At 41.6% G+C, this 25,180-nt stretch overlaps 1 protein-coding gene across 2 annotated transcripts in view; it reads right to left on the minus strand.

Annotated features, from left to right (window-relative positions):
* The window catches only part of osbp2b (oxysterol binding protein 2b), a 52,978-nt gene that overhangs the window by 16,392 nt on the left and 11,406 nt on the right, over positions 1-25,180 (minus strand). For both annotated transcript variants that reach the window (XM_080499763.1, XM_080499762.1), the window contains exon 3: positions 2,990-3,240. In XM_080499763.1, coding sequence (XP_080355889.1) covers positions 2,990-3,240 — 251 coding nt within the window. The remainder of the gene's footprint in view (positions 1-2,989; positions 3,241-25,180) is intronic.

Consider the following 25,180-nt stretch of genomic DNA (forward strand, 5'->3'; position numbering starts at 1 on the left):
AAAACAATATGGAATTTGCTGATATTTGAAATAGATGCACCAAAAACAACAGACCATCAAATAAAAAATAAGGTAGCCCACCTAAACATTGATTGTTTATGCTCTAAAATAATTATATTTATGCTTTTATCAATATGCTGGCATTGTCACACATTTTCTTTAAGTTAGTCAAGTGTTTAAATGCCTCACATTAAGTTGCTATAATGGAAACCATCAAGAGTAAAAGTCACTGACTGGTACAGTAGAACATAAAAAGGGTAATACACTGAATATGAACCATCTTCTTCCTATTTGTGTAAAGTGATGCAGTCATAAAACAATCATATTTCAGTATCATCAAAAAAAACAGAATGCCCATGCAAGATTTTCTACCTTTTTAAAAAAAAAATTTGACAACTAAGATGATAATGTTGATGATAATGATAATATAAAGCAACAAACGCCTTTTATTATGAATGTATTCATGTCCATATCTTATAGAATGCCACTGTGACAGTATTTGGTCAAGTAAGAGAGATTTTTTAATTATAATGGTACTTAGAAAAGAGAAGTGTAGACTAATAACTGCAGCCCAGTTGTGAGTTCTAATTCTTACAAAGAAACTTGTAAGTATGAAGTAAAACACCAGCCAGGTATTTAATGATTCAAAATGAAAATCTAACAAAAGCAGTCTCCGATCAGGGGCTTACCTGTCGTAGTCTTGCACAAACTCTATGAACACCAGTGATTGAGCTTCAGCTTAAATGTCACTAGTGCGTATGACGCCGCGGTCAACTTCCTCAGACAAACCCACGACATGAAACTCATGCATGCATTAAAAAAGTAGAACACTTCCAGTTTTTAACTGCTGACTCTCGAGTACAACGTAGACTGCACGTGACTTCCTGCGGGGAACAGGGTTGACAAAGGCTAAAAAAAGATGAATGGGCACGCAGCAGTGGATATGGAGTTGAAGTCCACTGGTGTTAAATTAATAGTAAAAGCTGGAACGGGAATGATGTGGCGAATAATTCATGGGATCTGAGATAAAAATCCTTGTGATTTGAAAATACTAAGATTGAATTTGGGGTAATCACATGCATGTGTGAAGAAAAAAAAAAAAGCCGGTGTGGCGTCAGAGCACATTTGAGAAGGGTCACCGGTGAATGAACTTGAATACACTTCTCCCTCAGAGCCAGCCTCAGATCCCCCACAGCAACCAGCTGTGTACTTTTGATTACAGGCCAACTTAATTTCACCCTTAAATTCACCAACAACATCTTCTAAAATTAAAAATGTAAAAATAGGTGTTGCGATCAAAGACTTTCATTAAAGCCCAAAATTGTGCTTCAATCTGCAAAACGTGTGCCATGGAATGTACGCACATATTTACAAAAGTTTTACAATTCTATCACAAGCCACTCGTCTCAATGAAGCCCATCGTCAACGTGATTTAATGTGGAGTAAATGTGTTTTGCTGCTTTTGATTGAAGATTATCATGTATATCAATACATAAGCCACATGCTTCTATGTTGCAATGACATGGAAAGTGAAGAGAAAGTAGAGAATCTACCATGCGAGTCACACTTGCTCCAATTTTTAATGGGTTCTTTCTCTCTTGGCCCATGAAAACACCCTTTCTAACAAACTGCATGAAATGAGGCTGATTTTCTCACTTACACAAGAATAAAATTGCCTTGTGAAACTCACTTCAGTGACAGTCTCCCAGTCTTTACAGGAATGCAACACATGCTGGTAGAACTGCTAAGTTGCATAACCTGTACTACTCTCTGCTTGACTGGAGCCTGTTAAGACACTACAAAGAAAACACTATGGGGAATTTGTGGCAACATTTCTTTCTCATTAAAAGCAGAGTCTTGACAATTCAGATGATATTTTAATGAGTTAGGCAATCCAAAGAGGGTCAATATAATCGCTGGTCTGGTAGGTTTCAATTCCCTATACCAATTAATTAAAGAAATATGACAAGAGATTCATTATTTAGAGCTATGGTGTTCCATGTAACCTCAGTGCAAGTCAAATGAAACTTTTCTCCTCATTATACCGTTTCATCTCTCTTAACACATCGAATTAATCTCTCTTTTAACTCGCGACATGAACTTATACCAAAATCTGGGTCAGGGCAAATACACTCTAAAGCCAACTGTGTCTGACTGCATTATATTTACCCCCAACAATTACATATATAACCACGACGCTGAAAACTATTTGTCAGACATGCATCGTAGCTGAAATTATTTTAAAAAATTGACTTCAATAAAGTCACTGCCAAATGAAAGAAGAAAGACCAACCTTGTCTGACTATCTGTCTTGAATGAGAGCAGCTCTGTCTGTCTGTAGTCCAGCAGGCTCTGACATTCCACACCGAGCGGGGAGAGTTGAGAGACGAGGGAGGCGTGGGGAACTAGGACTATTCCTGTCACCCCCACCCACCATCATATCTGGTATCAATCCTTCAAGACCGCAGTCCTCCCTGAACTTTCATCCACTACTGACATACAGTAAAGCCCACAGTATTTACCGGTGGGTACACTGGAACAGAGCCATCTACAGTAGGAGCCTTTCTGCTTCTCATGCTTGGACAGAAACTCAACGTATAGCTGTTAAAACACAACCTGGCTTTGTTTATTCTGACGGCCCAAGCGAAAAACTGTATTTATATTAGCTCCTTTGTTGTCACTTGGATATCTTTTTTTTTTTAAATCGTTTTCAAGGAGTCATTAGCATGAAGTTCCATGCACGACAACACACGCCCATGTTTCAGTCGACTGAACAGGACCTGGTGGGCTCCAAGCCTGCAGTCGCCTGCTTCTTATTTAACATGCTGCACAGTGAAGTGATCTCATCGCTGCTCACTCAGTGACCAGGACATCATAGACGACTGGTATTCCCGTCACATCGATCATGCTCAAGCATGCGGGACACAAATCACTGTGTTTCCTGCTGCTGCTGGGTTCTGCAGCGCGGTCAGTCCTGAGGACGACTTACATTGATCATAGCATTGGAAGTGATGCGGAAGAGGGTCGCTCGCTCATTGACTGCCTTGATCTTTTCCCCTCCTTCCACGGGAACCTTCAGGCCCTCGAGTTCACTCAGGGACCGCTGCAGGGCCGCCCCGTGTTTGGCGATCAGGTCATTGCATGTGCTGAGGTCATCGAGTTTGCTGACGAGTATTTTCAGGGTGCCCTGAATCTCGCTGCGGTCCGACTGGGACGTGGGCTCCTCGTCCCCCGAGTCATCTGGAAGAATCAATAATGACAACGGTTAATACGACATGGCTTCCTTATACATTTTCATCGCTGGAAGTGGCTGCATGAGATAGCCACATTGTGTTTTGACAGTGATTTAAAAATATCAAATCAAAATTTATTCATATAGCACTTTTCAAACAAAGTGCTTCACATACTATAATGATGTTAGTGTTCTGTTTTGTTCTGATCAAGAGATTAAGAATTATTAAAATGAGACGCGAGACTGATTTCATTGGGACGCTTGCATGTGACGCATAAATTAAAAAGACAACTAACAGCGGAAATCCTGGGGAGCTCACCCAACCTAAGTTGTATTTGACATTTAAATACCCATGAGTCTTTGCTGCTGCAGCTGCTTTTCCCTGCGATATCAGTAAAGAGAGGTTACTCAAGGTTAAACGGAACATGCGAGAACAGTGCTGCCGTGTCAGTTCTGCTACACACACACACACACACACACACACACACACACACACACACACACACACACACACACACACACACACACACACACACACACACACACACACACACACACACACACACACACACCCACACACTGCAAGCAGAGGAGCGCACACACACTCACGGACAGAAATATACCGGGGTAAGACCCAGGTCCATAAACAGCTGAGTGACAACATACAGGGAACAAATCCAAAAAGAAAACGAAGCCGTGACTCTTCAAAAAAAGAGGTGCATACAGGCGAAAGTGTTTTCGCACAGAACTAAGTTTTATAAAGAATTTAATTTGGGCAGAGCCAACGGAATACAATAGGAAAGAGCAGCGGAACAAAAGTCCCTGGGTCATAATGCAACTGCTGACATTGTAGTTGGGCAGCATACTCGGGAGGCTCCATGTTGTCATGCTCACAGATGAGAATATTCCTCCACCTACTGTTAAAGCATCTGTGTTACATGCTTCTCTGTTTAATGACTCCAAACAAGCTCAGCTGGTCGGGAGGAATCAGAAGGCCCAGTCTCACTGCCGTCATCCTTGTTCTTGACACTTTGAAAATCTGGGAGCTCACGGAGGACTAACATATAAAATTACTGCCGAAGCTAAAAAAAACTCCCAACACATCACTAGGTGAAAATGAGGAGCAGGAGGAGGAGGAGGAGGAGGAGGAGGAGGATGAGGAGGAGGGGAAGCAGCAATGCATAGAGAATAAGAACAAAAGTGAGGACAAGGTGGACGACTGTTTATCCCGGCGGACAAGGCATTTTCAGGTAATAGTGAAGTTAAAATGACGAGAGTCTCTCCTCCTTCTGGGTCCAACCAACTGAGCCTGTAACACTCTCATGTCGAGGTGGTGCTGCTCGTCGTCTTTCCACGACGCAGCAGCGTGCAAACTCCTCTTTGTCCCATTGAAAAGGTCTGTTATGTCGCTGATGGGGGAGGCTGTGGCTGTCTTGGTTTGACGCAGCATTAGAGCATCATCCTCTCCAGAGAACAGCTGGTTGTGACCTCGTAGCGGAGGAGACCAACGCCTCTGTCGAGCCTATTTACACCATGCAGGGATAACATGGATACCTGCCTGGAGTAGGGTGGTAGTCTGTCACTTTCAACCGGACATGACTTACCGGATCAAATTTAGTCAGGAGCTTTTGCCTCGTGCCGTGTCCAGCTTCACAGAGAGAGCAAGTAACACAAGGTCATTTAAGGGTTAAAATGCCATATCAACATTGCCACTCACTGACTTATGATTATCAGCAGGTTTGAGTCCTTGCCTTTGACTGGATAGTCTTACTGAGCATGACCCTGAGCCGAAGTTGGTTTTAAGGCTAAATTCAACCCAGATAATTAAGAAAATGACCACAGTTTAGCATCACTGTGTCAATTAAACCCTTTATCAGATTAAAATGAAATTAGTAATGATATTCATGAATCAACTAAGGACTCAACTTCTCATTTCAGTTTTTATAGCGCCCACTTGTGGTTGACATTTTGTACAGTGAAAAGTCACCACAGTTGCTTGAACTGCCACAACAGGCAGTGTGGACATGAATGCCCCACACAGTATATACACTTATAATGTTTTTGTAGGCTCTTTTAGTTGGGATCGCCGCACTTCATGTTTAAATGTCAGTTAACAAACGTTAACCTACTTACATTAAGACGTTAGCATTTCGAACTGCAGTCTCACTGCGAGTTGGCGAGTTCTTAATCTGCAACAAAACACAACTTTGGCATTTCTGCAATCTGCATTTCTTATTCGAGTAGCACACCGTTTCACTCTAGGGACCACGTAAACAACATTCTACAGATAAATAAAGCAGCCTACACACCAAAGTTGATATGATTTTTTTTTTTTAATTACCCAGAAAAAGAGAGAAGGAAGTGGAACGACATAAAGTCTCTCACCATGTTTGCATTCCTGGACATCCATTTTCCCCCCAAAGGAAACAAAAGTTCTGCCAGTGTTCACTTGGTAGACATGACAAATAGGCTTCTGGAGAAATAAATCTGCTTGCTAATCCAAAAGGTACAGGCGTGATCTAACCTGAAGAAAGCTGGAGTATACAATTACACCGACATCGACTCAGCACGGCCACGTCAGGTGAGCCAAAATTCCAGCAAAGTCACAGGGATGAAAAATAAGACGATCGAAAGACAGGGGTTCAGAGAAAAAGGCAGCAGTGCAAACTAAAGCAGGAGACAAGCAAAGCTGTGGCTGAGAAAAGAGTGAGTTAGGAGAGTCTGGGAGCATAATGAAATCAGCCTTAAATTGATAAAGTATGACTAAAGAACTACCGCTTTAAACAGACAAGTCAGTTGATTTGTCATTAGAATTTCACCCACAAGGCAACAATTAACCTCTTAGATAATATTTCAGAATTACAAGCTCAAGATGGGTGACCTCCCTTATGTGTAAGTGAGTACAGAAGAGGGGGTTTTTTTGTATTTATTTATGCATATTTGAGAGTAAAAATACTTTAAACTTCAAGATGTATTTGGTATTTCTGTAAATTTCTCAGGCAAATGTAAAGAAAATTGCTTCTGGGATGAGTACAAATGATCAGTTCTTGAAAGAAAATCAACAAACGAATGCAAAAACCTGTTAAAGGTTTAAAACATAAGATCAGAAGCTTTTCTGCTTCTAATCAGGGTTAGGGTTGGATTGTGTATCGTATGCAAAAACTTAGTGTAGAGTAAAATCTGAAACAGTCGACCGTTAAAAGCAAATTGTTACAAATCTGAAACTCTTTGAGAAGAGTGCAGCCCAAAGTTGGAGGTGGTATTTCAAAGATGTTTTTTTCAACATACAAAGGCTTGTGTTTGCAGCGGTTTCTTAAAAAAACATGGTTCGGTATGTACATATTAGATGAGAAAACATAGCAAGCAGCCTCAGCAGAAGAAAACAAAAATATAACAGTATCTTCTGTTCTGGTGAAAATTCAAGGTTAGCAAATGTCAAAGCCGCCACTGACTGAGCCACAGGAAACTCGAGCCTATTTTTTTACACCACGTCCACATTGGAGAGTGTGAAATTACATAGGATAGGGTGATTTCAGAGGTGGGAAAAAAACCAACAAAAAAAACCCAACAAAACTGATCGCAGAGATAAGAAGCCAAAAACCACAGAGGAGACAATATTTATACGAGTGGATTTTACCGATTGGTTGTGAGTTTTGTCTGCGCTACCTGTATATGCAGCCATAACATTTGAATGGCAGCTATAAAACGCAGCTACTTAAAGTCACTGCCAGAACAGCAGGGAAGTTGTGCTCATATTATTCACCCCCATTCTGCCAATGAGTCCAGCGGCACCTTGTGCAGCCACTTAAAAATAAACTGTCACATGTGCCGAGGCATACTCGGAGAGGAGAGCACGGTGTCTGTAAAACCAATTCTTATTACGAAACTGTGCTGACACACATCCTGAGCCTATAATCGTGGCCCATCTAGGTTTACAGCCTGCAACCCTGAGGTGGAACTGGGAAATAGAGCAAAACGAGCGCACATATGTGTGTTTTTCACGTGACCCATGTCAGATTTTTTTTTTTTAAAGACAATTTGAAAAGCATAAATCCATATTTTTTCAAATATGGTACCAAATCTAATATATAACTGAGGTTTTTTTAAAGTGACAAACAATGAAAGAAACTCTGCATCCTGAGACGCAGCAGTCACTGGAGTCGGTTGGCTGTCACGTTGTGTTTGTACCATGAACCACAATGCAAAATCTCATCTTGTGGAATAAATATCTGAACTGAACATTAAACCCTGCGATGTCGAAGCCATTTAAATTAAGTACACATGGCAATAGAGGAAGACATGATAAGGTCGATTACAGGAGAGAGACACACGAAGTACGGTATGCAGTGTTTTTTGATGTGAAATCTTGAAAATTGTGTCCCACTATTTACATTTTACTCGTTGCACTAAATGGACGCCAAAAGTTAACATAATAACTAGGGATGCTCGATATTGGCTTTTCTACCGATATCCGATATTCCGATATTGTCCAACTCTTAATTTCCGATACCGATATCACCGATACCGATATCACCGATACCGATATATGCTGGCTTTTTACATCAAAACTGTTAGGTAACAACAACATAAAATATCTCCTACTGTGGAATTAACACATTATGCCTAATTTTATTGTGATGCCCCACTGGATGCATATGTGAATCAAACATGGCTTTCCAAATGTACACACTGAGAAAAATAAGAGAACAACAACTTAAATTCTGGAAAAAAGTGCCATATTTATTTAGTGTTAGAGAGAAACCTCAACAACAAACTCAACACCACCACAGACAATATAAAAAAAAAGGAAGAGGCATATCTGCAGTCCATTAGTTGTAAACAGTCAATGAATGAATAACTGGCCATAACTTGTCAAATAATATACTCAAACTGGGCTCAATCTCTTTTAAGAGTAACAAAATAGTGTAAATATAAACAAGAAAGGCACAGAAATGCTCACAAAATTAAAACAGCCCTCCTTTAAAGTGCAACAAAAACAAAGAATGAAGTTGACTCGTCCATATAACTGGTCTATTTCTTTTTCCCCGTGTCCTCATGTGTAAGAGGTAGATTTTTCTGTATGAATACAAGCATCTCAGCATTGTCGCAATGTCTGCGATTTCTCTTCTCATCAATGATGTGGGCACCAGTGCTGAACAGTGGTTCACTGTCAACACTGGTGCAGGGTGCAGTCAGGTACTGGCACCAGCAGGGAAGAGGGCCTGGTTGAGCCTCCAGTCCTCCACGGACATTTCATTCACCGGGCTTCTCCTTCTTAGCCACGAGTCCAGCATGTTGTATTTGTTGTTGTTAAACGTCATCAAGCGCGCGCCCGTAAACGTCCCATGCTGCGTTCATGCAGACTCGGAAATTCCAATATCGGTTGTTAAAATCCGATACCGATATTTCCAAATGTTACATTTTTAAGTCAATATCGGCTTAAAATATATCGGGCCGATATTATCGGACATCCCTAATAATAACTTTGTATCCAGAGCCTGGGCATCTAGTCTGTCATGAGTCTGATCAGGAAACCTACAGACCGAATAGTAAACACAACTGTAAGTCATTTCCAAACTACAAAAATCTGCCGAAAACTCAAAAGAGCTGGACTCAAGACCCGCTACTCACTACAACTCACTACTACTCACTACTGCCACCTTATACACAAAAGTGGCATTACCTCAATAATACTATACCAGAGCTTCACACACACACATGCTCCCTGTTGGATCTCACTCTGACCTGAAATAAAAAGTGAATATTGCACGTCTGTGCATCGGTATCACAGCCCAACCCAGCGTCTCACATCTGCGACCCTTTCCCTCACATCAGCAGACGCAGATGGACGACTTCTCACAGCAAAGTCGACGCCGTGAGGCAAGGCCAGGAACCCATTACCACGCAAGTCATGCCTCAAGGGCGAGCCACCGACCCCCCCTTCCCCCACATCCTACCACCTCGAAAACACCTTCCATCTACACCAGTGGAAGCAAGTTTCTTCGTCTTCGCCTGCAGCTATACTCCGTTCTTCTCGGATTAGATAATGTCGGCAAATATCTGGCCCTGATCACGAGGTCATTATAGGTCACAGCTCATCGGATGTCAGCATTTCAGAAGGTAAAACACAAATCCATCCTGCTCGTCAAATATGCGCACAGCGCCTTAGTCCTCCACTCCATCCACACTGCCCATCTCAGCAATGAGCACAGAAGTGTTGAGCGAGTGGGAAAGGAGGGGGGGGGGGGAGCAGGAAAGCAGGCAGCGGGAGTATGTAATTGGGTGTGCAGCTGAGATCTCCCTGTCAGGGCTCGTCTCCCTGCTCGTCCCCGAGGGCAGGCTGTCAGATGAGCACAGCCAAGCCTCTGGCTGACAAGATGTCACCCTGTGGCAGCAGAGCACATGGGAGAAATGTACTGCCCCTCTGGATTAAAGATGGTATTTAAATACACTCCGAAGCCTAATTAGAGGGGACGCAAATGTCGTAGAACCCAGAACGACTGTTCGCCGGGGCAGAGTTTATTTCACTTCTAAAGCTAAGTGAGATTCGGATTGAGAAGTAACAGTGTCAGCAGCATGGCCAAAAATATTATCATATTATCATTATTGTTATTGGCCATTGAGCTCCATGAGCAATAAACAGTCATTCATTGCGTGCCAATTGGATAATATGAAGGACGAGTAATTATTCATAGTCGGCAACTGTTGTAACTGTTACACTTGTGCTTTTGGATCTCAAATTAGTTTCTATAACAGGCTTCATCCTGACAGCCACATTTTCTTTCCTGCTGCTTTGTCCTTTCAAAGCTTTCTGGGGCCCAAGATGCTTGCCTAAAACGACAACATATCAAATTATTTTTGGTTTTAGGAGGAAGCTAAAATAATCACGTTTGCTCAAGGACAGAAAATCCTCTCTGAAATATGTAATGTCACATAAATGCAGAGGAACCATGATAACGGTCAATGAATATGGATACAAATGCTCATTAGCGACTTTGGGATGCCACTGCAGTAAAACATTAGCGACTTTGGACGACTACATTCAGGGAAAAGAACTAGACTTCTCCAGAAAAGTGGAAACATGCTTTCTTTAGGAATGTGGGCAAAGCATGTGTCTTTTTAACATAGAATTATTTGTTGGCTTACTATCTGGAAGCCATAATTGGGTATTCATTTCATTTTGTTTCTTGCCCTGTGGTGGACTGGCGACCGATCCAGGTTTCACCTGCCCTCATCCATCATAAACTGGGATTGGCACCAACACCCTGTGACCCGGCACAGGATTAAACGGTGATTTAAGAACCAAATGTACACCTGAGCAAATCAAGGAAAATGACAGGTATTTCTTTATTTTCTTGAATGCTTTTGAATCTGTGCACAAAAAAAATGATGTAGTAATTGGCTTTTCATTCAATGATACCTGATACCTAACAATGATACCTAATGATTAGCAACATTCAGGCTTCTGTCAGGGACGGCTGTCACATCTAAGCTGAAGATTATATTTCCAGCAAAGAATATTTCTTTTCTTCAGCACAGGCAGTCAAAACCAGCGTGACGACAATTTCGATTGAGTGCCCAAAAGGAGCTGACGGTACAAGAAGTGTATGTGAAACAGAAGACGGTACAAAGTGGATAAGGAGCAGCACGGATGCGTCCCACTGGAAGGGACTGTAATCCCGGCCAGTAATTGCCAACTGGCTCCGGCCCTCCCCGGAGATACATCACGTGGACACAGACCGAGGAGGCAGCAGGTTAAACGCAGTAACACGGCACTTGGCTCTCCGCAAGCAAATGAGAAAACTGTGCAGTGCAACTCATCACTGTCCCCAAAGCTCTGCAGCGCAGCTCAGGCGGTGTTGTCCCAATCGAACAGTCGGGAAAGCAGCAAACGACAAAAGAGACGAGCAGCAGTGGCTCGGCGCTGAGTTTAAACCAGTCATGTTTAACAAACTGCATGGGTTGAAAATAAATCAGTTCGCAGCCTGATTCTTTTTTATATACTAGTATCCTGAATTACTTAAAAATAAAAAATAAAAAAATCCCAGATGGTGCATTAAACCTGTTAAAATAAAATGGCTCAGTCTTACAGCATACCTGAGACAGTCAAGTGGTTATTAACATAAATTAAACTGCAGCCTCAGAACACAAACACAGCTCAGCTACATGGGTCTGGTCACTGTGTCTGAGCTTACAGGATATTGTGCCAGTAATTAAACATTTTAAAAAAATAAACAAATCACCGCTGTGCAGACCTGCGTTTGTCTTCTTGGACGGGAGACAGTGAACAGTTTTACACTGATTTATCTGATCTGTACTCACAAAAAGTTATTCCGAAAGACAATCACAATACTGATAACCCAAATCTCTAATTTCAAATTTTTTTAATAGCATGGATGCAGAGAACAAGATGACAGTTGCCTTATTATAGGAACTAAATGATGATCAAATGAATGCCGAGGCTAACACCCCCCACAGAATGAGCGCTGATTATTAGTGGTACGGCTCACCATATGGATGCAGTAGAATGGATTTCTCCTCCCAATATCCAATATGTCAATGTTTTCCAGCCTTTTTGGTTACCAAGGTATTTACACCCCCCCCCCCCCCAACTAATTGCAGAAAACATGTACATCACAAGTAGCAGAAATATGCTGGCCTACATTATAGTGGATCATTAACGGACGTCAATACAAAACAAATTGTTTGTTTTTGGGGGTAATTTACAAATTCATTAGGGGAAAGCAGAAAAAAAAAATATCTACATTCATACTACAAGTATTTCACTCAAGTAATTACCAAAATGATCTGGCACTACACTCCAAAGACTTGCATCTTAAAAGAAAATGTGACTCTCGCCAAGTACGGGTCCTCCTGAGAGACATTCACCATATAATAATGAGATTAAATCAACAAAACAACATACAGTTTGTCTTTACAAGACAATAGTTGTCTATCAATAATACAACTTTATCTTAAAACATTATTAAATGTGGATTTTTGCTATAATGAATGAATCAAATCCTTTCCCATCAGCCTCGTCTCTTTCATCACTGAAATGACAACAAAGGCGAGTGACTTTCAACAGCTCAACAACCATGAAGACCTCCTATTGACAGCTCAGACTATTGATAAGTGCTCACTGTTGAATTAGTGTTGTTACAGTTCAGAAAGGGGTCACTGAGGTCAGGGTCACTCTCGAGCACACCGAAACTGTGATCCATCACAATACCTGTGCTGCTGCCGGTGCTGCAAGAAAAAGGAGCCATAGAGGTGATTGTTGCAGAGAAGCCGAGGAGGCATTGCATAAGTACTCCCAAGTTATGTGCGTTAATATCTGATCATTCTTAAATGATGACAGCAGAGGCAGACACACTCTGCACCGGACCCTGCGCTCTGACCCCTCTTGAGAAAATGCATTGAGTCTGTGCACAGGCTGTGTTTTTATATCTCCAGGAGGAGGAAACCTTTTGTTTTCTCCTCCTGCAGATATAAAAGCCTCAAAGCAGAGCCAGAAGCACACTTGAATAAGAAGCGACTGACAAGTATATGTAGAATCTGACGTGGTGGCGAAGCTTCAGGAGAAGTTTTACACATGAAGAAAGCCACTCATAATAAGTCTGCCCATCACGCTGTTGTCGGCGTACCTAGAAATTTCCACTGCACAAGAAAACACTTCATTGTCAGAGAGGACAAAGGCAGGCCCTCGCGCTGGACGACTGATATAGCAAATTAAAACAGATACGAGTCCAGGCTTTATAAATAATCAGATAACTTTATTTGTTATCTGATTATTTATTTTCACCAGAAGAACTCAACAGGATGCTGTGTTTGTTTTCTTTTTTTTTTCTAAATTATAATTTAAGACACTTGGTGAATTATCTTTATGCTTTACTATTTCATTTGGAAGCATATAACATGATAGTTATATTGAGAAATAAATGCACTTTCCTCATTAGAATTGTCTTTTGCTGCCTTATTAGCTCACAAACCCCGATTCCAGCATGAAACCGGAGAGCAGCTTTCAAGCCAGTGAAAATGGCTGTCGGCAAGATGTGATGCGTTTGGCATGTGTGTGCTTCTCTCTCCGCCATGCTAAGTTGGGACAATCGAAAGTGTCTCATTATTCAGGCCGCCTTATTTGTTGCCTTCCTCAACAGCGTGTCTGGTTGCAACACTGAGCTCTCCAATTTAGTGTGTGGTTTCGACTTGCCCCGGGCTACGAGCTTAACTGTGTGAACAACCTCTGAGAAATTCACGTTGAACGACTGCATGTGCTCTGTGCCACAAACAGGACTTCATTTATATAGGGTCCGATGTCATATGCTTGTTATGTATGCTCGGTTTATATATAGTTCATCTCAAAAACTATATGGGAAAGAGGAAAAAGAGTTGTGTGTCTGTATAATATACGTATATCACAGCCGTTCAGTTGAATTTCAACAGGCGCAACTGAATTGTATTCAACTAAGAAAATACTGCAAACCATTGCTGTGGTCATTACTATCCTCTTGCAAAAGGACCGGCTGAGTAGAAACACCAGTCCTCGTCGTACCTCGAAGGTAACTGGAATCACAAAAGAACTACTGGCCTTGCCAAAAGAATTGAAAAGAAAGGTTTTGTGTGAATAAAAGAAGGGTCAATTGTGCTTTGCTGAGAGGGATCGAGTGAGTGTTGGATTGCTTCCATCTGTTAAAATCTCGAAGACTCAGAAGAACAAGGTCAAGCAGCAGACAATTCAGAACAACAAAGCCACGGTCTGGGCAGAAGCCGAGAACGACCCTCCGCTGACCAGAACACAAAGTCTTGACGACAAAGGATGAAAGTGCTTTTTGACATCAGTACGTGGCATTTCACTGAACTTTTTTAACTGATCGGACACAACCCCTGGAGCCACTCAGCAACAGAACTCGGCCTTGAGAGGATTCCAGGTTATTGCCTTTGGATCGATGCGGAGACTGATAAAAGATCTTTGTTTGGGACTCACGTTCCTGCGGTTCCATCGCAACATGCGCTTGAGCAGAAGAGTGTAGAACAAATACTAGAGTAAATGTTAAAACAACACACACTGGCACTACCTGTGCCAACTTCACTTCAGTGAACAAACAGACAAGTGAGGAGAGTGAGAGCCCGCGGCTTAAGAGCACAGCTGTTCAACTCCACATTGTTCAACTCTGCCATGGGTGAAGATAAATGAACGGAGATGGGTGAAAACATTCCTCGGAAAAGGAAAAGAAACCGCGGTAGATCACGCGTATATCCCTGGAGCTGCAACGGTAACAACGTAATCATACATGCAACGCAAAGCGTATCATATGATGTCATTAACCAGTAATGATATATTGATTTGTTCTGTGTAGAATCCTTTTCTGTATGGTCAACGGGTTACACGCTATAGTATTTCTGGTCAGTGGAAAGCTGAAAAAATGTTTGTATTAATCTTTGCAAATATTCCTCATCACCCCTACATGATAACAAACAGGTGCTAGGACCATGGGATTTACAACAGATCCCCATTACTGTCCCCTAATGGTGCATTGAACTCTCTTCTAATAATGTGCGAGCAGATACACTTTGCCAACACGACACGTAGGCCTGCCGGCCTCATCGATATGCAAATGCAAGGTGGAGCAGGCGCAAAGAGGAGAGGGAGCGAGTCTGAGTAGGAGCAGCACGGGGAGAAAGAGGGGAAAGAGGGAAGGTGAATGCATGCAGCAAAGAGCACAGACCGCTTTTTCTTTTCCTTTTTTTCCCACACGAAGCGGTGTAGCGACGAAGGACAAACGTGAGCATCCATGGCGGAAGAGGACAGATGCCAGGGAAGAGGGAGACGGATGGAGGAATGACGGCTACCTCTCAGACGTATGGACAAGAAGGACATGGCAGGATGAGGAAGCGTTTGTCGTTGGGACAGATGGAGGAGCGCGACAGCTCCACGCTCCCGTGCTGCAGTTTCAGCCATGACTGTACTGACCCCGGTTGAGTTTACTCAGGCAGCCCGAGTTGCAGAGGGAGCGGACCGTCCCGGACTCCCAGCAGCTCCGGCCCTTCATCCCACTCTGCGCAGGCCTGATCCCACTCCACGCTCCCTGAGACGCAGCGCCGGCCTGGGCCGCTACATAATCCCAGCTGGGGGGGGGTTGAAGCGACCTTCCCCGTTCAGCGTTGCAGCGAGCACACACATACCTGCATTCTCACACACATCCTGTACAAACACACAACGCCCGGGGGAGCAGCGTCGGCGTCCCCCAATTCTAATTCCTATCTGCCCTCCCGCATGCCTCCCTGTCTTCCAGGAACACACCAGCACTCTGCGTTCACACATCCACACAACTCGACACATTTAACAATTCTCCTCCACATGCGTCTCTCAGTGCAGTGCGGAGTGAAAGAGAAGGGGAGGGCGGGAGTGAGCGAGTCGAGTCGAGAGCAGATAGGATTCGGCAGCCAGCAGTCATTTATACAGCAAAGACCAGAATGCACTGCTTCCCCGCCTTGTCGCCAAAAGACAACGATTTAAGGAAAAACATAATGCAGAGATGGCACGGGGTTAAAAAAAAACAACAACAACTATTGTTTAAATAAAAATAAAACACCAACATGGTGAGACATTGTGAATGAAAATATTTGAGATGAACTGAGTGGTGTACTAGAAGATGGGCATAAGGTCAGGTAGCTTTTCATAGTGATGATCTGCAGCTGCTGATGGGCAACTTCACTTCTGACCTCCGGCAAGTCTCAGTATCAACCCAGCAGAGCTCAGGTCTTCACCTCTAAACCGCATGAAGGTCGTCATTTCAACGCTACCGCCAGCACGCATGCGTGCCACACTGTACTGTAAACCAAGGTCACCTTGGCTCCCTGGACTAATTTCTTACTCGCATGTTACATCAAGGATTTGTTGCAGAATGTAATCAGAATTACATTTTGTTACCGTTATCCATCTACCGTTGTTGACCCGGCAATATGTAAACCAACATTGATTTTCACCACATTAAATTCGATTTTACGTCTGCCAAAGACGTAAAAATAACATCATCGGCGTATTTTTGTTTGTCTGTACGTCTGTTAGCAAGATTACGTCACGACTACTGCACAGATTTAGGAAAACGTTTCACCAAAGAAAGCTATTAAGCCATGAAAGATTCCATAATATTTATAGAATTAATAGAAGGATAGATGGTTAATTATCTTGTGTGTAGGTGAGGATTTATTTGTGATAACAAGTAAAACCCTTTTTGGAAATACATAAATCTTAAATTATAAATCAGATCATAAAATCAGAACAAGCTCCTATGGTCTCATTACATGCATACATGCAATAGTTATGTTGCCATTTGAAAACAGTATTATTTTAGTTTTAAAGTCAGTTAGGTTGTCAGATTGGGTTCAATGATTGCTAACTAAAAGAACATTTTAAAAGAGCATTTTGTGTTTGGGAAAACTGTGTGACAATATTCAATTAATACAATTTTCCGGACTATTGAGCGCATCTGGATATAAGCTGCACCGGCAAAATTTTAAAATAATAAAAAAAAAATACACATATGGGCTAGGTATGGGGCCGACCTGATCCAGTATCGGGTTCCAATATCAACGTAATTCACAGATCGGAAATTCCCGATGCATGAAGCCTTGTCTGTGCTTTACAATATGCTGGGAAACGCAAGTGTTTCCCCGCCTCGCTGGCTGCAAAATGTGGAATGGATTTCCTGAACAGAGGCGGGTCTCAATGAGACACAGAATAATGTGTCAGGAAATCCATGCCACAGTTTGCAGCTTTGTGCTATCCGAATTTTCATGGCAATCGCTGTTTGGACGTATTTTACACTCAAAACACCGCAAAGCAACATTGCAAAGCAACATTGCACAGCAATGTGCAATGTTTGCAAAGCAACGCAGCAACGTGAATGTTTGCAAAGCCGTTGTACAGCAAGGCGGCCGCCCCGCTGCCAGGCATCACCGAAATTCCTGCACACAGCATTTTGTGTGCATTGTCCGCATGCTGGGGAGAAGCCCAGACAGAGGGAGAGAGAGAGAGAGAGACAGAGAAAGGGACAGAAAGAGAGAGAAAGAGACAATTGCAGGGTTATATCGATGTCAGTAAAGAATTTTATCGGTTATTTGCCAATTGTGATTCTGAAGAGCAAGATTTCTCAGCCACGGAGTCCAGCAAGGCGGGTTTACGTGATGCACCTGAATGCATCACTCATGGTAGTTCCGGACCACGGCAAGCAGCACAAGACCAGGTCACGAAGAGAAGGAATATCACTTTTAGGACAAGTTTTGGAGAAGCAGCATGTAACTACATGCGGAAGTAGAATCTGGCATTAAGTTCGTTAACCCGTAAAAATACGTAGATTTCGCTAAATAATTTTAGAAGCCGCAGGGTTCAAAGTGAGTGAAAAAAGTAGTAGCTTATAGTCCGGAAATTATGGTATCATGGACAACCTCCATATATACAACTATATAACTAATTAATCAGGTTCAAGCAAAACAGAAATTAAAACGAAGTACAAGAGCTGTGCAGTCAATCCCTTGGTCAAAAACATAGCTAAAATCACACAAAGCCTTGTAATATCTCACTTGCAGCAATTCAATGGAAATATCCAATAACAGCAGAAACAGGTAACGGGGGAGAGCCGCTGCAGGCTGTAATGAGGTGAGAGAAACGCTGACGAAGGGTAGAAACTGTTGGACTGTAAATAAATACGTCGCCTGAAAGTCCCGGGGCATGTTCGAGGGGGCAACGAAGCATGAACCCACAATTAATTTCATACTTGACCTTCATCATTTCTTTTCTTCACCAGTTTAACCATGCAAAGTGAGCACAGCCTCATATCACACGTCATCTTCTTCGCTGCTGGCTTCAAACAGTTTTATTTCCAGTCGCACTTATTGTAAAGCTTTTTCAGCTGCATTTTCTATAAAGTTTAGAGATTTTCAAACTGCAATGAAGCCCAAGATGAAGGTATTTCAATGTTTTACGGAGTTGACAGTTTGGTAATCGTACTAAATTAAATTAAAGCTGGTATTGACTGCGACACATTGTTAGACAATCATTAAATATACATAACTTTGTACTGCACTCTTATTCCTTCATATATAATATTGATTTGGGGCAGTGGTGCAGTGCTTGGCATGAAAAAAAAACACAGGCTTACTTTTTGGTTTAGATTATTTCTGTGTAATTTTCGTGTTCTCCCTGCATTGATTTCTTCATATGACTTAATTCAAATCCATGCCAAATTCATTGGCTCCGATTCTCAGTCGGGTTTTGGCTATTTAATGAAATAGGGTTAGGAAAAAAAAAAAAAAAAAATTTATGGAATGCGAGTTGAAAACAAACAAAAAGCTTTCGACTTAGAAATAAAGAATCACTGTGATCGCTCACCAGAAATTCAACTAAAGTTTCCTATTTTATTCTTAAGTGGCAAAGTGACAGTAGAAGGTCAATCTGCCTGAAAGATAAACTAAAGAGAGAGATGCTGTTTAAAAAAGCACAAGTAACAGTCTCATTATGGTAATTTACAGCATTAACCAGCACACTGCAGCCTCCACAGCCTGAATACACAAAGCTCATTAAAAACCAGTCCAATGGTTTGTTTTATCGTGTAGGGGGAAAAAAAATACTTTGAAGACATTTCAGAGGTCCCCATTTTGAATTTGAGACCTTTTAAAACATTGTGGTGTGCGAGCAGAAGCAACAGTCAAATGGACTGCAGATAGTCAGAATAAACAGAATATGACCCTGAAACGGAGGGTCCCCTAATGCACTCACGCTCCTGTAGCAATAATAACCCAGTTCTCCAAAGGAGTGCAGAAGATCTTTAATTAACCACAAATGTAAAAGTTGAGAGTAATTGCTTCCTGCGTGCGCTCGCACTGGCTCAAAGCAAGAGGACTGTGCATCAACTTGATGATTTAGTAATTGCAAACAGACACTTCATAAGACAGCACAGGCAGCACAGCGAAATTGCAGCGGACTCTCAATACGCTGGGGTAATGAGTCATCCAGTCCTCATCCGGTCCTACCTGCAAACAATCATCGCTCACAAACTCAAGGAAGCACCTGCGAGTGTCGGCGCTTCAAACGCGTCTGTGTGAGGAGCCTTTTAAAATCTCACAATGTGTATTTAACAGGTACCATGGTGTAAAAAAAAAAAAAAAAGTTCCCTCATTTATATGCAAATCAAGATATGAAGAAAAAAAACCCAACTTGTGTAAGAACCTCTATGGTTTTGAATAACTGCTTCTCACAGACCGACGTCCGTCATCATGTGTGACAGATCATCAGTTAGTCAGATGAGAAGAGGTGACCGGACTCTACAATTTCAGCAAAAAAGTAAACTACATAATGCTTTTTCAGGTCCCCAAAAACAGACAAACAACCTCTGATTTTCAAAAGTATGTCGACCTTGCTACGATTGTAGACGGGTGTAATTTAATACCTCTTATCCAACAGATAATACCAACAGGAAGGTGTCCAATTAGCTCCAATTCATTCTGCAGCAGTGAAAAACAACTTGAAACACAGAGCCAGGCTGTAAAAAGTACAGAGCATAAAACAAACAAAGAGGTCCTGGAAGAGACCCCCCCCATACAGAGCCCCAATTTTATGAACCTCTGTGAAATCTCCTTCAAAAACTATGTGCAAGTGTGAGGCCACCATAAAGGCAAAGGGCCGTAATGGAGGTTCCTCTCCTGCCAATTGATTATGCAGCTTACAGAAATAAAAACAACAGCTCCCTACCCAATTTGCACAGTACTGGATTTAGAAAATAATCTTTTAAAGGCACTAAACTGAACCACATATTTCCAGAGCTGCAGAACAATTAGCACTTTAAACCACTGCATATTAGAAGAAGAGTGTCAGTTCTGTGAAATCTGTGTGATGTTATGCATATACACTTAAAATGAGCTCAAGCAAACTGGTTGTTGTTTCCCGTATTTTTTCGGTGGTGTTGTAAAGCAAACCTCCCGTGTTAATGGAAACAGCATGGACAATTGTTGTAATGTGTCCCTCATTACGGGACGGCTGTGATGGAAAACCAGCTGCATGCAACACACATGTGCCTTTATAGCGATCACCAGTCCTTTTCAGAGAAATTGATGCCGTGTAGGATCACACACCAGCTGTGTCACTATGATCAGGATATTTCAGGATGAAGGAGTTTGTTTTATTTGTTGGAACATGATCTTCAATACAAACTGCATATAAAATGTTTATAAAACACATAGGAAGCACTTTGCTCAAACAAGAGGTATGCCATAATGTACACATGCAATTTCAAATTGCAAAACAAAAAAGAAGCAGATTTTTTTTTCCCCCTTAAGAGCCATATTAACAGATATCCTTCGCTGTTTTGTGTCATGTGACCATAATGTAAGCAGCCGCAGTGACTGCCTCAGCTCCTGATCTACTGCAAAGCATCAGTCAGGGTTGGATGTTAGTTTAGAGGCATTTTGATTGCACAACAGATTTAATTAGGACTGAGCATGAAGGAGATTTAAATTTCCTCAACAGCTGATTTCAAGAATCAGGAAAAAACCTTTTGAATTTTCATTCACAGGGATTTGAACTTTTTATATTTTTTCTATCAAAATGGCTGAAATCATGCATAACTACATGAAATGTGCTTAAACCTTTGTTTCCAACAAACAGAACACACATTAATGAAACAGAAGAATAATTTTACAAGTCCTATTTTTATATATTCACTCATACAGATCAAATTGTAGAAATGCAGCTCATAACACTGAAATAATGAGCTCAGTAATATTTTGTGACTACAAATAGGAAAGTTATCATTCCACAAAAAGTAGTTTCACATCATTTATGGCTTCACTCATCCACAGATTATTTGCAATCACTCAGACAAACTTATCACTAATATGTTGATTCCTGAACCTCCAGTTCCAAAACCCGTTTGAAAACATACGCAACACACACAACGCAGAATAGCATTAATATGCAATGGTGTCGAGCTAAACAAAAGGCATGCAGGTCCCCGGTGTGTCCACTGAAGCTTCTCCTGCCAAGCCGCCTTTATGGTATTTACAGCATGATTGGAGTGTTTGTGTTACTGCATCCGCCATCAAATTCCAGAAGAACAAAAGCACCAGGTTTTCCGTTGTTGGTGGCCTTTAAACAGCCGCACAAACTCGCCAAACCCTACACCAGAGTCAAAGTACCGTTGAGACTCTACGACTGCAAGGATACCACAGGAGCTACACCTGGAAGGCTGAAAGGAGCAGCTTCACCACGGAAGCAGAATAAGAAAGGAGACAAAAATGAAGTGTACTGTAGACCGGACTGACTGCCTCAAACAATATCTAAGAAATGTAGATTTTAATGACCCCCTCAGATCAGCATTCACTATTTCCTAATCTCCTTGGTGCTGATAAAGCAGAATAGCTGGAGAGGGCAACGATGGAGAGAAAATGTAAGCACCGACTGGGACACAATGAAAGGTTATTAATGAATTCAGGCTCCATGCAGAAGCCGGTCGGTTCACACACTCGGAGCAGACAAAGTCCCGCTGGAAACCAAGGACACAACAATAATACCAGTCACACTGTGTGGATTCTCTGACAATACAGAGTTGAAACAGAGCTCCTCCATTGTCAAATGATTGTGTGGACTCACAGAGCTGATAAGAATGTGTTCATTGGATTATCGTGCATTTAACACTCATGGTAATATAGAGACAGAAAGTCAGACCAATGTAAAGCTTTAAAAAAAAAAAATACATTTATCAACATATGCTGTTGTGCATGTTCAAATTAATTCAAAACAAATCCATCTCCATACTATAAACTACATTAAGTGAATGAAGCTACTTACTCAAGCAGCTTAATCAGACTAGTCATATTTCCAAACGCTCCTCTAATTCAATATAATCCGGCAATGATCAAAGTGTGCTTGAACCAATACAAAGCCTCTCAAATCCATGACAAGACCTGCAGCCACAACAGCAGCTTTGATTCCTGAAGAGCATAAACAACACGTCATCAATTACTCACTGGTGAGATACATGAGAAATGAATTGAGAAAACAAAGACGGCAATGTTTTTGCTGAAAGAACTACAAGTGGAAATAACCATTACACTAATTAATTTAAAGAAGTTAACTGTACTCTTTATTTATTAGTGTTTAGGATTAGAAACCCCGGAACAGGCGATGACGTCCAAAGGCTCCCAAATTAACAGTAAAGGACTTACTTTAAAAAACTCAAAGCACTCCGTGTGCACGACTGTTTACGATCTATAGTGCGTTAGGCCAACAAAGCTCTCTTTATTGTTTTAGCACATTAGCATATGAGGATATTGCTGAACAAGACAGCAGTCAGCTTCTGATTTAAGAATTTAATATGCTAAAGTCCAACATTTTTTTAGGGTGTAGTTTCATAAAATGAAAGAAAAAAAGTACTGTAGGCTTGAGACAGATAGAGGAGGAGTGGGTCAAAGACCCTCTATAAAGCTACTCAATGATACACTGTATTAGAACATTTCTAGACTCTGGGTTGTTGGAGGGTATCTCATGAATAAAATGACACATTTATCACAAAGTAAAATCTAGAAATGTAAATGGAATACATTTAGATTTAAAATTTGGAATTTGGAAACCTTTATTCCTGAAAGGTTTGCATGAAATAGTTGTTTCATCTCATCCTCATCTAGGACCAACTGTCCGACAGTGTCATAAGCCGTTTGCAAAGACAGTGTTTATATGAAGGATCAAGAAAAAAGAGTCGTAATCTTACAAATTCCAGAGATCATGCACATACAACATGCTAATCCAGACTATTTGGCGTAACGATCAGAACTGTGGGCGTTCGCATGTGGACACTGGACTGAGGAAACCCAATGGTTTCTGATTAGTTTCTGTTTCTTCATAATTCAGCACATGGAGAAGAACCCCGGCAGAGGTTAACACATCAAAACATCAGAGCGGTGGAAGAAACAGCAGGTGGCTTGTAAACCTCACATTAGTGTGTCAGCATGGCCAGCGACATGGAGGGAGTGGGAGTCCAGAAAGGCTAGGTCCACGGCAAAGACAGCGAAGCTCAATATTGACAGGGACACACGACAGGATAAGGAAACCAAATATGTTAAAAAACATGCCAAGGGGGAAAACAAAAAACAAAAAAAACAAAAGCAGCCGGAGGAGCTATGTGACAATCATTCTTGGCTGGTTTACTACTCGGACAGACACAGTGTGTGTGATCTTTGTCAAGAGATCTGGCTTCAGCCACGCTTGTTATGTTACAGTGCAGAACGCGAGTCTGTAAAGCTCTTTATCTCCATTTCAGTCGTCAGCGAAGACTTGAGCAGATCTTGCAAATGGACCTCTGCCGGCAACACAGCTTTTACATCCAAGACAAACAGGGACAGGCGCTGCGATACAGTGGCCACGGCAGAACTAATTGATGAAGACGATGAGCATACCATCTGTCATGCCATTACATTCTTTCACAGGTTCCTACAGCTGCTAATCAATTACAAAATATAGAACTCTATTACATAACGTCACAGAATTACTGAAGATGCCGTCCGTGCAATCTGATTAGTACAGTCGTCCTGAATATTCATCGTGAGAGTCATGTGGGAGAAATAAAAACACTTTAGTAGGTTAAATCAATGTGCATAAATAATGAATATCACTTCAAATTGTTCGTGAACGACTAAATGATTCTTTACATTTTTCATGAAGTCTGTAGTTACTGTCCACATTTCGGCCAAGATTCATTTGCAATGTTTGCTAATCGCATACATTTAAGTGTTCCCGAGAGCAATCCACTCACTGTAAACAAGAAACAGAAATATTTCGTCCGTTTGCCATTTCAGACTCTGGTTTGTTTGTTTTGTACAAGTCACATCATCAACTTCTTGTGTTTTCTTTTCTTTTCATCACCCCGATAGTTTCAGCTTCAGATAGCGAGTCAAATTGGAGATACCAATGATGACAACAGCAAATCCTCCAAATCTACAGACGTATGACATATAATGCATGGAGACGCGTCACAATCCGACAGGATACACGTTTGCGTACACAAACACACACACACACACACACACTCGTTCAGGTGCACAACACAAATCCAAAAAAAAAGATGATGAGTACTTACAAAAACAAAAAGAGCCTGTGCCTTTTCCTGTTTGTTCCTATTTTCTGTCCAGAATGTGAAGGACAATATCAATGTAGTTGTTGGTTTTTTTTATGCAAAAAGAAACCCAGTGCAAAGAGGAGAGTTGGAGAAAGAAGGTCATTCCACTTGGACCATACCCTGCTGAAAGAAAAGCAGAGTAAACGGCTTATCTAGGGAGAGTGAGAGATGGGGAGAGAGAGAGGGAGAATGCAAAAGAGGGAGGGGACAGGAAAACCAGACAGCGAGCGAGAGAACGACTGGAAACGAGAGGAAGCACGACTGTCGGACAGAATGTATAGGGGGCAAAGAAAAAAACAAAAACAGAAAGGCAATGGAGACCAAGAGGAAAGGGGGGCAGTGGAAAATAATGAGAAGTGAATCGTGCTCAAAAGACGCGTCTCTTCTTACTCAAATTAGATAGTCACAAGATTTCAGGACCACGGACAGAGCGCTTGCCTTTGATTGGCTTCGATACGCAAAGAAGGGAATAAAAGGAAAAAGCACAAGGAGGAGATGAAACTAAACTGCAGCCAGTGTATCAGTGGATATCAGAAAATATTACAAGCAAGCCGTCAGATCAAATGCAGATAAAGGTTAATGCACTACTGTTACAAATACGTGACACAAAATTCAATGTAAGGTGAAGCTTCTCTCCGCCTCTCCCAGACATATCTGATCAAAAAAAAAAATTTTTAAACCCAGCAGCTCAACTCTGAATGGAAAAGCCCTCATTTGATAACAGGGTCCAGCATTGATCAAGGTTTTTTGTTTTTGTTTTTTCTCTCAGAATCACTTC

Source organism: Blennius ocellaris (genome assembly GCF_963422515.1).
Source record: "Blennius ocellaris genome assembly, chromosome: 7".
Classification (NCBI taxonomy): domain Eukaryota; kingdom Metazoa; phylum Chordata; class Actinopteri; order Blenniiformes; family Blenniidae; genus Blennius; species Blennius ocellaris.